The 16803-nt window shown below is 37.6% G+C and overlaps 1 protein-coding gene across 3 annotated transcripts in view; it reads left to right on the top strand.

The window, feature by feature from the left end:
• Positions 1-385: 385 nt before the first annotated feature.
• NT5C3A (5'-nucleotidase, cytosolic IIIA) overlaps positions 386-16803 on the top strand; it is a 41178-nt gene continuing 24760 nt past the window's right edge. The window contains exon 1 of one of the 3 annotated variants that reach the window (XM_060020701.1): positions 386-595. In XM_060020701.1, the coding sequence (XP_059876684.1) occupies positions 458-595 (138 nt within the window). In that variant the 5' untranslated portion in view covers positions 386-457. The remainder of the gene's footprint in view (positions 596-16803) is intronic. The other 2 variants (XM_060020703.1, XM_060020704.1) reach the window with 2 other exon arrangements.

The following is a 16803-nucleotide window of genomic DNA, read 5'->3' as shown; positions in this document are numbered from 1 at the left end:
TTTACAGCCAAGCTACTGCGCAAGTCAGATAGCTGAGCCCGGATGCCTTCTGGGGGTTGTAGTCCTGAGCGTCAGAGGCGGGTGCAAGGCAGAGGATATTTTCTGAGTGATGGTTAGAATCACATTTCTACTGGGCGGGGCTGGAATGAACCACTGCCTGGTCCTCATTAGCAGAGAGAGAGAGAGAATTAATTCCAAGTCCCCTTTTCTGTCCTCAGTCTCTCGGACCCAGGTTCTGAGAAGATCCGCTTCCCCACCTTGGCCGCCCACGCAGGCTAGTTCCTCCTCCTCGCTCCGGCTTCCCGCCGCTGGGCGCTCGTGGGTGGGGCTTTCCTGGGGGCGGGGCTCATGCAAGCAGGGCGGGGCGTTGGGGCGTCTTCACTGGCTGGCGTTTCCGAGGCCCGCAGCCACCTAGCGACCTCTTTTCTTGGAACGCGAGGCGCGGGAGGTCCCGTCCATGGACCGATCCGCGGTGGCGAGGGTGGGCGCGGTAGCGAGCGCCAGCGTGTGCGCCGTCGTGGCGGGGGCGGTGTTGGCCCAGTACATTTTCACCTTGAAGAGAAAGACGGGCCGGAAGACCAAGATCATCGAGATGGTGAGTATGGGGGTTCGTCGCTACGGAGCGCTTAGGGGGCCGCGGGTGGTCCGTCCGGCCTCGCCTTCACATGCCGACCGCTGCTGGAATGAGAGGGGCCCACAAGGGAGCCGTTCGCCCCGCGTGCGGCCACCCCGCGGCCAGGTGACCTGGTTTGGACCTTCGACGGTGGCGCTCGGCTTCCCATGGGCTTTGTTATGTCTCCATTTGAAACAAAAAGGCAGCAAAATAGGTGATTCGGAAACAAGGTGCCTCCCGCTGCAAAAACCCGTTTTTTCGAGAAATAAACGGACGTTTCTGGGCAGATTTCTCCTTCCCTCATCCCGCGTCAAACTGTTGCAACAATCCCATTCTGATGAGGGTTTTTTTTTTTTTGCATCGTGGGTAGGATGAGTTCGATTATGACAAGGTGTAACTTCTCAGTGGTTAATTAAAGGAATGCCAGTTAACCCAGCTGGAGTTCAAAGTAGTTTATTTTGTATTTGAATGTTATTCCTTCTTGTCTCAAACTGCCGGGATGTACCTTCGTGTTCATTTTTTCCCCGCAAGCCTCTTACATAACGTTTTAGAAATTTATTTCCAATTTTATTGTAAGACAGTGTTTGAAGAATTCCTCTTGAGGTACATTATAAGCAATGTTTTCTCCAAAGTTGGGGATGTTTTTAGGTTTTTGTTTTTTAATTAGAGCCCACTCGTCAAGACAGTTTTCTCAGTGAGTTGCATTCTAATATACTTCCTGGAGTGAAGAATCCCGTGTATACTCCGGATGAGGTACTACACGCGTGAACTTCTGGGGTCAAGTATTTTTGACAAGTCAGTTGACGGTTTACCGCTGTACTAAATAATATCATTTTAGGTTCATGTTAGAATACTTAGCCCAATCATATGTTCTAATTGATCAAAGAAACTTGTTGTCCCGTTGTTTGCTATTGGCCCTAGGTTGAATACAGAAATATTTTTTCATAATTAAAAGTAAAAAAAAAAAAATGTTAATTCCCACATATCTCATATGCCAATAGTTTTGTTTATCGGTAGGGTTAAATTAGTCTTAGATTATTATTACATAGTCTTTCTCCATCTCTGTACTCATAGCAACAAATGTTTTCATCTCAAAAATTTCATTTTGTTTATGTTGCTGTCCTGCATAGAAAACTTTAGTGGCTTCCTTTTGTTCCAAACCAAAAATGTATAATACAAATGTGGGGAAAAAACCCACATTGCCATATCTTCTTGTATGTACTTAGACTGTGGATTAGTCTATCACTTCTCCTCGAAACCAGGTAAAGGTAAAAATCAATGCTTTCACAAAATCCACAATGAAGCCATTATAAGAACAGTTTGCCATCTTTGTGAAAATAATTAAGGCCCATGGTTTGTAGTATAGAAATCAGTCAATCTTTATATATACATAATGTTATATTAATTCAGGCATAGGGACAAGTAGTCTTGTGGCTACAGCATCATATACAGATGTGTATTTGTTTTTGTTTTTTAATTTATTTATTTTTGGCTGCGTTGGGTCTTCGTTGCTGCGCGCGGGCTTTCTCTAGTTGCGGTGAGCAGGGGCTACTCTTGGTTTTGGTGCCCAGGCTTCTCATTGTGGTGGCTTCTCTTGTTGCGGAGCATGGGCTCTAGGGAGGGTGGGCTTCAGTAGTTGTGGCACGTGGGCTCAGTAGTTGTGGCTCGCAAGCTCTAGGGCGCAGGCTCAGTAGTTGTGGCGCACGGGCTTAGTTGCTCCACAGCATGTGGGATCTTCCTGGACCAGGGATCGAGCCCCTGTCCCCTGCATTGGTAGGCGGATTCTTAAATTTATTTATTTTATATTTATTTTTGGCTGTGTTGGGTCTTCGTTTCTGTGCGAGGGCTTTCTCCAGTTGCGGAGAGCAGGGGCCACTCTTCATCGCGGTGCGCGGGCCTCTCACTGTCGCGGCCTCTCCCATTGCGGAACACAGGCTCCAGACGTGCAGGCTCAGTAGTTGTGGCTCATGGGCCTAGCCACTCCACGACATGTGGGATCTTCCCGGACCGGGGCACGAACCCTGGTCCCCTGCATTGGCAGGCGGATTCTTAACCACTGCACCACCAGGGAAGCCCGGTAGGGGGATTCTTAACTACTGTGACACCAGGAAGCCACAGATGTGTATTTGGAAGGAAGAGATGGGGAATGTGGGCAAAGACGCCAAATTGTAAAGGAATCTTGTAAAGCCATTCTAAAGGCTTTGCCTATGGGGGCCATGAAAGGTTTTTAAACAGGATAGTTGCATGTTCAAAACTATATTTTATACAGATCACTTAGACAAGATAGGGTGAAAGCGGAGAGCCTGGAAAGAAGGAAATAATTTAGGAGGTTGTTGGCAGTATTCATTGTGAAAGATGATTAGGGTCTAGACTAGGAGACGAGCGATCAGAGGATAAACATTTCAGAGGTAAAATCAGCAGGACTTAGTGGCACTACAAACTCTGGACTCATACAAACCTAGCTTTGAATGTAGGCTTTCTCATTTATCAAGCTGTGTGATCTTGGGCAAGTTATTTAACTCCTCTGAGTCTGTTTCTTCATCTATTAATTGGAAGATGATAATACTACCTATTTCATGGGATAGTTGTGAAGATTACATGAAATAACACAGTGGACATAATTGCTATCATTTGTGAGCTTATCATTATTTATGATCATTAAATAAAGAGATTAATCACAGGGGTGGGGGGGGATTACAAGCTAAATGGTGATACTGGCTACCTTATTAGCCAAGATAGAAAGGGGGAAAGAAAGAGGAGGCAGGGACAATGTGGAACAATAAGTTCACTTTGTCCTGTTTAGCCAAGTAGAAATGTCCATAAATTAGTTAAAATAAGTAAAATGCTTAGAAAAGTACTTGTTGCCATATATTGGCCCATAGTAATATATAGTATATGCATTACCTGTTATTATTAGCAACAGCAACTGAAAATGTAGTGCTGGAGTTGCGAAGATAAACTGGGACTGGAAACTACTTTCTCAAGTGTCTAGCCTCCTGGCAGTAAATAGTGGAAATGATAATAGTTTCTTACCCATAACTTTGCAGCAAAATGAAAAAAGAAAACTTGAGAATACTGACATATAGTGGATGTTCAGTAAAGAAAACAGAGATCTCAGAGATGGGGTAACAGGACATGTTTCCACAAGAAGGGGCAGAGGCAGAAGTGTCAGTCTGCACAGATCAAAAATTAACTGAAAGCCTTGTGGGTTGGACAGCCACTAGAAGAACAATGGAGTGAAGAAGACCAGAAAGTGATTGTTGAGTACAAAAATACTTGTGCCGTCAGTGTACGTTTGGTTTGGTTTTGGTTCTGAATGGTTGGCACGTGACCATGTTGGCAGGCAGGATGGCAGTGAAAAACGAGTGCTTAAAGAAGTGAGAGAGGAGGAAGGGAGTTCCCTGGTGGTCCAGTGGTTAGCACTCGGCTGCATGGTCTAGGTTCAGTACCTGGTTGGGGAAATAAGATCTCCCAAGCCCCACAGCTTGGCCAAAAAAAATGAGAGAGGGGGAGAGGGAAAATCAAGCTGAGTTCTAGAGGAGATAGGAAGGTAGAGGATAGAGAACACAGGTGGACAGATGCCTTTTTAAAGGAATAAGGAACATCCCTCTCTCTAAGAGTGAATAGTAGCCCCTCATCATCCATGGGGGATTGGTTCCAGGACCCGCTTGGATACCAAAGTCCAAGGATGCTCAAGACCCTTTTATAAAATGCTGTAGTATTTACTTATAACCTATACACAACCTCCTATATACTTTAAATCATCTCTAGATTATCTCTAATACCTAATACAATGTAAATGGTATGTAAATAGTTGTAAATACAATGTAAGTGCTATGTAAATTGTTGCCAGTAAGCAGCAAATTCAAGTTTTGCTTTTTGGAACTTTCTGGAATTTTTTTCCCCCACATATTTTCAGTCCTTTGTTGGTTGAATCGCTGATGTGGAACTGACAGATACGAATGGCCGACTGTACTACTCACTGATTTATAGCATCCATTTATTTCTGCATATTTTAATTTACATTATGTCTTATTTTCAGCCCTGCACTGTCTCTACTTACTTTGTTCTTTACTTCTGTCCAGTTGACTTAATTTCTCCTACTAAATGGCACCTCTTTCCAATTTTTATATATCAACTGTTTTCTTTTTTGTTTCTTTTGTATTACCAGAATATATTCTGGTTTTACTTTTTACCAGCAGATTACCTATTTTTCTCCAATAGAAAACTAATGACAAAAAAAGATGAGATGGTTTAATCTTATTCAGTTCTTCTCATATCCTTTATTAAAGGTACAAACTTTGTTTTAAGATAAATAAGTACTAGGGTTATAATGTACAACGTAATGACTATAGCTAATACTGCTGTAGGATATATAGGAAGGCTGCTAAGAGATTAAATCCTAAAAGTTCTCATCACAAACAGAGACTTTTTTTTTTTTGGCTTTCTTATTGTATCTATATGAGATGATGGATGCTAAGTAAACTTACTGCAGAAATCATTTCACAATATATGTATGTAAAATCATTATGCTGTATACCTTAAATTTATACAGTGACATATGTATATGTATATATTGTATAAATACAATTTATGTATATTTATAGAGTTATAGCTCTATAAATTTAGGGGTGGGGAATTCTCCCAAGGTGGAAGTATCTAACAAATGAAATAAAATGGAAGCACAAAACCAGAACAAATGTATAGTCTCAACACTATTCCCTAAAGAGCAACAAAGAGGGTGGAAATTATTTGGACAGCAGGAATAGGAGGGATGGAACTGTCACTGGAAGTTCCCCAACCAGTTAAAATTGTCATTTTTAATTTAAACACATCTCAAGTACTTATGGCTTCCTTGTGAACATCAGGAGTTATTCCTTAAATAGCTGGTGCTGTTTTTGAAACTTCAGTGTGTTTCCTTCCTGGAGATAAACTTCTAACAAAAACTTCTTCCTTTCTTCTAAAGATAATATCAAACGTTTTCTGGGTACTATTCTAAGTGGAAAGCCAACTATTGAGTCTATATTTAGATATATTTAGAAAAGGGAGGGGGGGAACCAAGATTCAAACAGCTGCTTTAGTGGATCAGCACTATCACATAGGCTTTTAAAATATTTCTATAACTCAACTTTCATCTAATTTATATCAGTACAGAAATTTATGACCTTTTAGCACCTGTTTTCAGTTCTTGATTTGTTCTGTGAAGCATATTCCCTGAACTCCTGTGGCATTTCCTGATGATTTCTCATAATTTAGCAATTTATGTACTCTTATATTGTTTACTGTAATGTATATTCTGGAAGAGTCTGGATTGGTGCATAGTTCTTTGTCACCCTTTTTTATTAATTGTACTTGACTAAGAGAAACAGAGACCCCAAATCAGTGGCTTTAGTAAACAGTTCAGATTTTATTTTTTTATTGTAACGAGAAGTCCAAAAAATAGGCAGTTGCTGGTGTTAATTAGAGGGTACAAGGATATGAAGAGGTCTTTGAAATGTCCTTGGCTTTTCTCATGGTCACAAGATGGCTGTTGTAGTCCTGGCCAACATCTCCATCTTCCAGGCAGCAGAAAGGAGGAGGCAGAGAGGAGAATACTTATTTAATAAGCAAAACTTTCTTCTTGCATGTCACTGGAGGGAACAGTATCGTATGGTCATCCTAAGTGTAAGTGAAGCTGAGGAATTTTTTTTTTTTTTGATTGAGCAACTTGCCACCCTCTGACAAAATTGGGATTCTATTAGTAAGAAGAAGAGGAGGGTGTGTATTAGGTAATTACCGGTCTACCATACCACAGCACAGTGCCCGTTCTTTTTTCATATCATTGACTATTCAGTAAATATTCAATATTTAATCAAATGAAAACACCTGTATATAATATAATATTACCAGTGGTCAGTAGGCTGGTAGAAAAATAGAGCATTCCAACTATTCCAAGTATTTGGTAATACAGCAGTAGAGAATACAAATTCTGAATAGCTTTGATCTTCTGTCCACCCCAAGAGTAAAGATTTATTCATTCACACCTGAAATATCTAGATCTTAAACAACTCCTGCACATGACCACTGCCATCATACATGCTAATGAGATTTAGAAGCTAATCTCCCAAATATGTCACAACTAGCTTAAAAGCTAAAGTCCTAACAGTACTTCTAGAATGAATGAATATAAATGTCTTGAGAGAGAGATCAACAGAAGGCTTTGTGGAGTTCAAAGGAACAGGAGATGACATTGGGTAATGTTCGATGTATGTGGTGGTATTTGAGGGGTAGCAATCATGATTAGTCCAATTTGAATAAAATATATTGTCAAATAAGGAAAATACATTAAAATCTTAACTTTGGCAAAGAAAATATCCAAGGTTATCTTGAATCTCCAAATTTGGAAGTATGGAAATGTTTCTACCAGGCATATGACTTTGTCTTTTCAAAGCACATTTGTCATGTTTCCTGTGTGTTATCCTCAAGCAGCAAGTTAACCACATTTTCAACTTCAGTGAAAAGTGTGATCTCTTATCTAGTGAGGCATTTTTATATTAGCTATAATAGTTCCTGAAAAAGTTTTAGCTTTACAAATTTTTTTTTTGCTTATTCCTTTTGTTGTGAATTCATTTACATGACAGACAGCCACCCTTGAACCAGATACTACTATTTTTAATTTATTCAAGAATTTTGTTTTCTGGCTAAAAGCTGTCATATCCTTAGATCCTTTTACTTTCTTCATTTAACAAGCTCCCCCCCACCCTACCCCACTCCATGATTCTGAGGCTTGCAAAAGTTTGAGAACCATTGAAGTAAACAATTCAAATACTTGCCTTCAGCAAAATTACAAATTTTACAAGTCACAAGACTTCCAAGTCTTGTGCTCACAAATAGTGAAAATTGGGGCTGCCAGAAATTACTGTGTGAAGAAGAGAAAGCAGAGTGATGAGGATGTAGAAAAATGGGCACTTTCATTTACTCTGGAGGTGGTATACATTGGTTAAATAAATAACAGTGCATGGTTAAATTATGGTGCATTTGTATAATAAAATATTGTGCAGCTTTGGAAACAAAAAAGTAAATCTGCATGAGTTAACATTTTAAAAAGCTCAGACGAGTTGGCCAAGAGGCACATGAAAAGCTGCTCAACATCACTAATTATTAGAGAAATGCAAATCAAAACTACAATGAGGTATCACCTCGCACCAGTTAGAACGGGCATCATCAGAAAATCTACAAACAACAAATGCTGGAGAGGAAGTGGAGAAAAGGGAACCCTCTTGTGCTGTTGGTAGGAATGTAAATTGATACAGCCACTATGAAGAACAGTATGGACTCCTTAAAAAACTAAAAATAGAATTACCATATTACCCAGCAATCCCACTACTGGGCATATACCCAGAGAAAACCATAATTCAAAAAGACACATGCACCCCAATGTTCATTGCAGCACTATTTACAATAGCCAGGTCATGGAAGCAACCTAAATGCCCATCAACAGACAAATAGATAAAGAAGATGTGGTGCATATATACAGTGGAATATTACTCAGCCATAAAAAGGAACGAAATTGGGTCATTTGTAGAGACATGGGTTGATCTAGAGATTGTCATACCGAGTGAAGGAAGTCAGAGAAAAACAAATATTGTATATTAATGCATATATGTGGAATCTAGAAAAATGGTACAGATGAACCAGTTTGCAGGCCAGAAATAGAGACACAGATGTAGAGAACAAACGTATGGACACCAAGGGGGGAAAGCGGTTGGGGGGTGGTGGTGGTGGTGTGATGAATTGGGCGATTGGGACTGACGTGTATATACTGATGTGTATAAAATGGATGACTAATAAGAACCTGCTGTATAAAAACTAAATAAATAAAATAAAATTTTAAAAAAACAGAAGCTCAAATGAGGGGGAAAATAGCAAGTTGGAGGACAGTTGTGGTTCCAAAAGAGATACATGTATATGCTTGTTATTGGAAATTCTTGAAAAACTATATTAGAAGCTGTTTATAGTTGTTGCTGGTGAGAGTCAAACTTGGGAGAATGAGACTGTGGAGGAAGCCTTCAACTTTTTCATCCTTTAACGTTTCATACTGTTTGAAAGAACATGAGCATGTATTTTATATATTTTTAAAAACTGGTTAGTTAAAAGAAATAACATTATAAAAAGTGTGTTGGGACCACATTGTAGAAGCATCTTTATTATCAGGTGTTTGTAATTAATTTGCTAAAGAGCCTTTGAGTTTGTTTTTCTAAAATAAATAAGATCTGGAATGCATTTTAGTATGAATAACCTGGTAGCTGAGGTACACTGAATTAGCATTACTAGGACCAGGAGGAGAGAAGTATAGGGGAGGAGAAAATAATTTTCCCTCCACCTTTCTAAATTCTCCACTGGGGACCCCATAACAAGACAAACTAACGAGAAAAACAAACGGAAGTTCATTAACCTGTACACATGGGCGATACCAGGGGAAAATGAGTAACTTCTGGATGCCTTAGAATTATACCATCTAAAGCTAAAGACAAAAGAACTGTGTGGGAGCCTGTTAAGAGTTGCGACAGAAGAGGAGTATGGCAAGCCTGACCTAGGGTTGATACACAAATTTAAGTGCATTCTCCATTAATATGTTTCTTGTGCTTACTCATCTTCTCTTCCTGGTACAAAGGGAGACACACAAATGGAGATGTCCTTCATAAATGTAAATTTCCATTACAAAAAGGTAATTTCTACTCTGTTTTCAGAGCTTTTCTTGTATCTGCTGTTTCTTTGAGATAATCATCTCGAAATAATCTTTATGCCAAAGAGGTACACCTTGGGGTGGCAAACCTGCCACTCTGGATGAGCAGGAATTAAAATAAGCCTGAAGTAAAGAGAATGACTATGCTCTCTAGACTGCTGTGGGAGCAGTTCAAAGAGGAGGACAGAAAGAGGATTGCAGAGGTGAAATCTACAGGATTTGAAAGGGAGCAGAATTTGTAACTCCAAAATAGGCCTCCGTGGCATTAAGGATTATTTTAGGCTGATTATTTTAAAAAAAAAAACAGCTGACACAAGAGAAACTCTGAAAAGCAAGTTACCCTTTGATAAGAACAATTTACACTTATAAGGGAAATCTCCATTTGTAGGGGTGTCTACCTCTCTCTGTCAGAAAGAGGGCAACAACTGAATATATATATATTATATAAGACCTCTTAAAGGTCTTAACTCCACGTGACAACCGTACCCTTATTTACTGAGCTTTGCCTGAAAACCTGGCTTTCCCCTGCCCAGCATCTTTTGTCTTTAGCTAGAGATGGTATTTAAGGCGATGGCTTGGGCCATTTTGAGAGTTAACTCAGTTTTCCTGGGTATCTCTCATGTATACAGGAAGTATACTGTATATGTTATTCAACTTGTTTTTCTCAATCTGTCTTTTATTACAGCAGAGTCTCAGCCAGGAACCTAGAAGGATAGAGGGAAAATCACTTTCCCTCCCCCACAGATTTTATAATTTTGCCAAGTGTTTTGGGTTATCCTTAATTTTTCACAGCAGTTTGAATGTTCCCTATAATTTATGTTAAGTCATTTCCATATATTCCTATTTTACTTGTTTTTAAAATAATTATTAAATTAATAATTATTAATATTAATAATTATTATTAAATTAATAAGCATACAGAGGGACTTCCCTGGTGGTGCAGTGGTTAAGAATCCTCCTGCCAATTTAGGGGACACGGGTTCGAGCCCTGGTCCAGGAAGATCCCACATGCCATGGAGCAGCTAAGCCCGTGTGCCACAACTATTGAGCCTGCGCACCACAACTACTGAAGCCCACGTGCCTAGAGCCCGTGCTCCGCCACAAGGGAAGCCACTGCAAGGAGAAGCCCGCGCACCGCAACGAAGAGTAGCCCCCGCTCGCCGCAACTAGAGAAAACCCGCGCACAGTAACAAAGACCCAACACAGCCAAAAATAAATAAATAAATATATTAAAAAAAAATACAGAGAATCTGAAATCCTATTTTAATCTTTATTCTTCTTTTAATTATAGGTTGTAATTTATATCTTCATGTAATAACTAATTTGAAATCTAATGTCATGAACCTTTCCTGATAGGTTTTCACCCTTTAAAAAAACAGCCATCAGGGAAATTATACAATCCTGTTTTTCTGTCAGCAGGTGGCAGACTTCTCCCTCTGCTATGGCACGGTGCTACATTTCTAAACTATTTACCTTCCTTATTAATGCACTTTTATGTTTACCATCTATTTCTTAAACCTGAAGGGGAGCAGAATATGCCACCCCGAAATGTGCCATTTTGGCATGTGGATTATTTGGTGCTGAAGGCAGTCAAGACTCAGCAGACTCAGGAAAGGCTTTTTGCCTCCTCCTGAACTGCCTAAAAATTTAGAAAGGGGTCCTGTACCAGGAAGAGAGCTATTACCAGAGATCACATTTTTCATCTGAGAGACTTATCTGCATAGCAGGACAAATATTTGTTTACCAAACGTTTGCTCTTCCCCTCTTCTGTGAATTGCCTTCCTCCCCTTTAAAGCCCCAGACTCCTACCTCTTTCTCCTTAGCTCAGTATGGTATGTAAGCCTCAATTGCCTGGCTGTCTTTGGGTCTCATATCTTCGTGGGAGCTCTTGTAGGTATGAAGAAATTTTTTTCTGTTAATCTGTCTTTTTAGTACGGGGGATCTCAGGCAAGAATCTAGAAGGATAGAGAGAAAATTTTTTTCCTCTCCTAAAAACCATTAACCTATGAAATTTAAACCAAGTATGACAGTATTCTGCCATTATAGATGTAAATGCCATTTGTCTACTTTTTTTCAACATATGTTCTTCATTTTCAAGGTGCTAATAGATTACAAAGTTGTTTAGCAGTTGATTGGAGGGTTACTTAATTTGTTTGGCAAGTTCCTGCTTATAATTAGGTGGAAGTAGACGGTCAGAGGTTTAACATGATGTGGGTTCCTGCAACATCCTTCCTGCCTCTGTTGTATCTCCTCTGAAGCCCTGTCGTGGCACAGCCCTTTCATTTACCTTACCTCAAATGTCCCACTCAGAGTCTGGGTTCCGAATACACCATCAAAAAAATCATCATGTTATTATACAGTCAGTCTTCCCCCATGAACAGTTTGTCAGTTTATCTTGATTTCTCTGTCAGTCACACCATTAGCGTTCTAGCGTTCTCGCGTTCTCATTCTCTAAGAGAATGAGACACTTTGATAGAGGGAGATAGGAAAAGTTTGAGAACCTAACCTAGCTTTAAAGCATAGTGAAATGTTACAAAAAAGAAACCCCCTGAAGTTCCTTAAGATAAAAGGGGGCTACACTGCATTAGAACTAGAAAACAATTAGAAACCGATTTGCATTTGGGTTAATTTGGCACTGCCTTGTTATCTTGTAACCAGGGAAAAGGAACTAAAACATTGAGGTATCTACTTATGTCCAAGTGTGCCCTGCATGCTTACCTAACTTAATCATTAAAACACAGTACAGCTGGTAGTTATTGTAATTTTCTATCAACTTGCTTAGGAACTTAGCTAATAAATAGCAGAGCCAGCATTCAGTCTGATTATAGCTCTCTCTGAAGCTTTTGAGTAAAGCATGCTTCCAGTTGGGAATGAGAATTACTTCTTTAGTAAGGTGTTGTTTTGCTGATATTTAAAAATTTTGTCTTTCTAAGCTAATTAAATAATTTATTCTATTTTGTCTTTTGTGCACAACTGTGTACCATGCATGATATTGTCATGTGTTCCTAGTTTTGGCAGGAGAAGGAACTCGATATCTACTGATCCATAATTATTGTTCTGTTTTTCTCTGCATAATATAAATATTGTGGTTTATCTAGTAAAGATACACAGTATTTTCTTTCTTTAACAAGTTATGTTAATCTGTGATCTGACCGCTAGACAATCTTGTAAGGGAATGGGGTCGTGTAATAGATGTTTGAGTTTAGTAGTTGGTAAATCCTTGGTTCAGATCTCAGCACTGCCACATTCTAATGGTTTAGCCCTGGACAAATTTCAGTTTTGTAAGCCTTAGTTTCCAGTTCTCTAGAGTGGAGAAGATTCACCTAAAAACTCTCCTGCCCCCTGTTTCCTTCAGGGTATCATATTAGAATATGTTCTGTTTTTGTGTTTTTATTTTTCATTTCACTTGTTTTAAATAATTACACTTTGGGAGAATTCCAACAGTATACTATTCTAATATCCACCTGGGTTATTAAGATTAAAAAAGAAATTATATACATTCAGTGTATATAATAAACAAAGCTATTCTTTTCCCAACTTTATTTTAGACATGATGTTCTCATATAGTATATTATTCATTTTAAGTAATACATTTAAAAATGATCTCTAAACAGTATTCCATTTGAGCCCTCAGATTTGGAGATAAAAACTGAATGACTAGTTTTATCATATATCTTTCTTAAAGTTAAAAAGAGAATGAGAAATGTCCAGCATTATGCCAAATTCTGAGCAACAGTTTTTAACCTGAGTACCTAGCACTCTAGAAAACAGTACCCAGCCCAATCCCTGCATGCCTGCTGTCATAATTGTAGATGGTTCAGCTGACCTGGGTAGCACACTTGGAGGCTTGGCATATATCATTTACAATTACTGAGATTTAATTTCACTAAAATTGTATGAGAAACATGAGTTATTGTAAAGGATAAAGCTGTATCTGTTTGACTCACTTTTGAGTCCCCTCTAGTATACTTAGAACAAGCACAGATCATGTGATTCATTATATATTTCAAAATTAACTCACGGGGTCCACAGGTGTGGATTTCCAATCATTTGATTTAGCTTTAGGGGAGTTTTGATGATTAAGGACTCATGAGTACCTGAATTTAGATCCAGCTTTTTACAAGGAATTTCTCCATTTTTAATTATTTACCTATCTTAAACTTAATTTTCCCTTTGATTCTTTCTCTTTTTATTTCTGGTATAGTATATGCTGATATAAAATTAGAAAATCTAGATAAGCAAAAAAAAGTAATCTGCAATTTTCACCACCTAAAAAACCCCATATTTTAGTAAATGTACTCCTTTCTCCTTCTGTACGTATAACTATTAAGTATCATTTTTCCCAAAATGAGACCATACTATAACATTGTTTTTAACTTGTTAAAACAATGTTTAACTTGTTAATTTATTTCTTAATAATAAACTTATACTTAATGACTATATTGTCTTTGGTATTATATCATATACGGATATCATTAATTATTTAGCAAGTTCTTCATTGGTGAACATTTAGATTGCTTTTCACTTTCTGTTATGATAAATAATGGATCAGTGAACATTCTTGTAGCATCTGTGCGTGTCCATGATTGTTTAAATGGAATTGCTTGATCAAAGCCTTTTGAATGTGCTGCCAGAGGTTACCCTCTGAAAAGGTTGTACCAATTTATATTTTCACCAACAGTATATCTAAGTACCTAATTCTGTATTTTCCTGGGAGTAGATATCTTTTTTTTTTCTGATCTTTGCCAAATGATAGCTTTTTAAAAAAGTATTAATATTTCTATTACTTTTGAAGTTGAACTTTTTAAAAACTTGGTCACTTATTTTCTTCTTTTCTGAACCATCTGAGTTCTTTTTCTTGATTTGCAAGGGCTTTTATAAAATGACTTTCAGCCATGAGAGTATGTTAGAAATATATTTTTCCAAGTTTTTTTGTTTCACTTCCATTTTTGAGTAGTCTAAATTGACCCTCCTTTTCAAACCTTTAAATGGCTCATTAAGCCAATGACTAATTCTTTAGAATGTTTTACTAACCTTGATTTGCACATGACTCATTTATACATTATGACTTCATTCGATAGCCGGAGTAGGAGGAGAATATAGCATTAAATAGTTTGTATAACTTACTCACTAGTTTACCCTCCCAGCCATAGAATGAGGAAGGCTAACTACAGAAAAAAATAGGAAGGCATTATGATTTTGCTCCAACAGATAATTTTCATTTTACCTTCATAAATATTACTTAATATATGCCACGTTCATTTCTTCTAAAGATGTAGTAGCATTATACACACTTTCACTTTCTTTTATTTTGGGACATGTAACTTTTAAAAAATAATCTTTGTTTTCTTCTAGGTATAAGATATTATTCATTATAGAAAATTGAGAAAGTACCAAAGAGTATGAAGAAGAAAATACAATCACCTGTGATCCTATCATTTCTCTTTGATAACTATTACTTGATCTTTGGAATATATTTGATTCAGTCATGTCAGATGATTATTATACTATTGAATTTAGTTTGTTACTGGGTTGTTGTTGTTTTTTTCTGCTTTATAACAAAGTGGATCAGCTATACATATACATATATCCCCATATCTCCTCCCTCTTGCATCTCCCTCCCACCCTTCCTATCCCACCCTGTCACTGGTTTATTATTTAAAACTTTTGTTATGTGTATTCATAAGTGAAATTAGGTATCTTTTCTCTTTTTGTCTCTTTTTGAGAGACATTTGTTTCAGGGTTTTGTACTAGTTAGTTCATAAATGGCATTGGGTAGTTAACTTCTTTTTATGTGTTATAGTTTATCTAGCATGGGAGCTGTTAAAGTTTGAAAGAGCTCACAAGTATAAAACCTGACCACAAAGCTTTTTGAAGGTCATTTTCTAATAAACTTATTTTTATGAATTCTGTTCTAATGAGCACACATTCCATTGTTGGTTTTGGTTTGGTTTATTGAAGTATAATTGATTTACAATGTGTTAGTTTCTTGTGTACAGCACAGTGATTCAGATATATTTATTTATGGATAGATAGATAAAGATATTCTTTTTCAGATTCTTTTCTATTATAGTTTATTACAAGATATTGAATATAGTTCCCTGTGCTATACAGTAGGACCTCGTTTATTTTATATGTAGTAGTTTGCTGATCCCAAACTTCTAATTTACTCCTCCCCCCCAAGCCCTTTCCCCTTTGGTAACCATAAATTTGGTTTCTGTGTCACACATTCCATTATAGAATGTACTATATGTTATCAAAACTTTTCTAAGATTAAATTAATTACTTTGGTTTACTATGTTGAGTTTATTAATATTCAGAGAGGTTTTGAAAGGGTTATATTTTGTGTTTTCTTCTACTTATATACTTTAAAAACTCAAGTTATCAACTGCTGATATCATCCATATAAGTTCAAATAATTCTTTACTACAAGTTATTAGTTTATGAACTTGAATCTCAGTAATTTTCTTCATTGTTTTCTTACCTTATTACTTTTTAAATGAGTTTATTTAGCATAGCAAGAAGAAGGGATAGTACGTTCTCTTTGTACTCTCCTTTTAGATATACTGGATATAATACATCAATAATAAAAGCCACTAATAACATAAAACTTTTTTACCATTTTTATTATAACCCATATCAAAATAGCAATCCTAAACAATACTGTTTCTTTTCAACATATAGAATGCCAACTTTATGATGTGGAAGGAGTCCAGAATTAAAACAAAAGTTTTTCTTCTTGTTGCATTTCAGGCACAGAAATCCAGATATAATAAAACAGGAACAATAATTTCAGTGCTAAGCATCTTGAATGATCAGAACATAGTACATTTGAGAGTTAGGAAAGACTTCCTTCATTTATGGTACTGTCTTACATCAGATTTTCTTGAACTTGACCGACTTATTGCAACACAAATGTCATTTCCTCTAAAGGAGTTTACAGAATTTATTACTTTTTAAATAAGAAAGTAAAAAGATATAGACTGTGTTCAAGAACTTCATTTGAGTTTCTGAAAATTAAGTTATTCAATCCTAGATTTTTGCGTAGAGTTTTTTTTAATGTATACATATCAACAAAGATGTATTTTTTTAAATATATACATTTATTTTATTTATTTTTGGCTGCATTGGGTCTTTGGGCAAGCAGGGACTACTCTTTGTTGCAGTGCCCATGGGCCTTCCACTGCTGTGGCCTCTCTCGTTGCAGAGCTCCGGCTCTAGAGCACAGGCTCAGCGGTTGTGGCATGTGGGCTTAGTTGCTCCAAGGCATGCGGGATCCTCCCAGACCAGGGCTTGAACCTGTGTCCCCTGCATTGGCAGGCAGATTCCTAACCACTGCACCACCAGGGAAGCCCTGCATAGAGTTTTTAAGAAATGTATTGAGATTAGAACCATAGGTTTTCCTCAGTTTATATATATGTGTGTAAATTCATAAATGCAGCAATCAACTTTGCTAACAGTCACC

Source organism: Delphinus delphis, chromosome 9 (assembly GCF_949987515.2).
Source record: "Delphinus delphis chromosome 9, mDelDel1.2, whole genome shotgun sequence".
Classification (NCBI taxonomy): Eukaryota; Metazoa; Chordata; class Mammalia; order Artiodactyla; family Delphinidae; genus Delphinus; species Delphinus delphis.
Note: the sequence above shows the minus strand (reverse complement) of the source record. Positions and strands in the feature narration are given on the sequence as shown.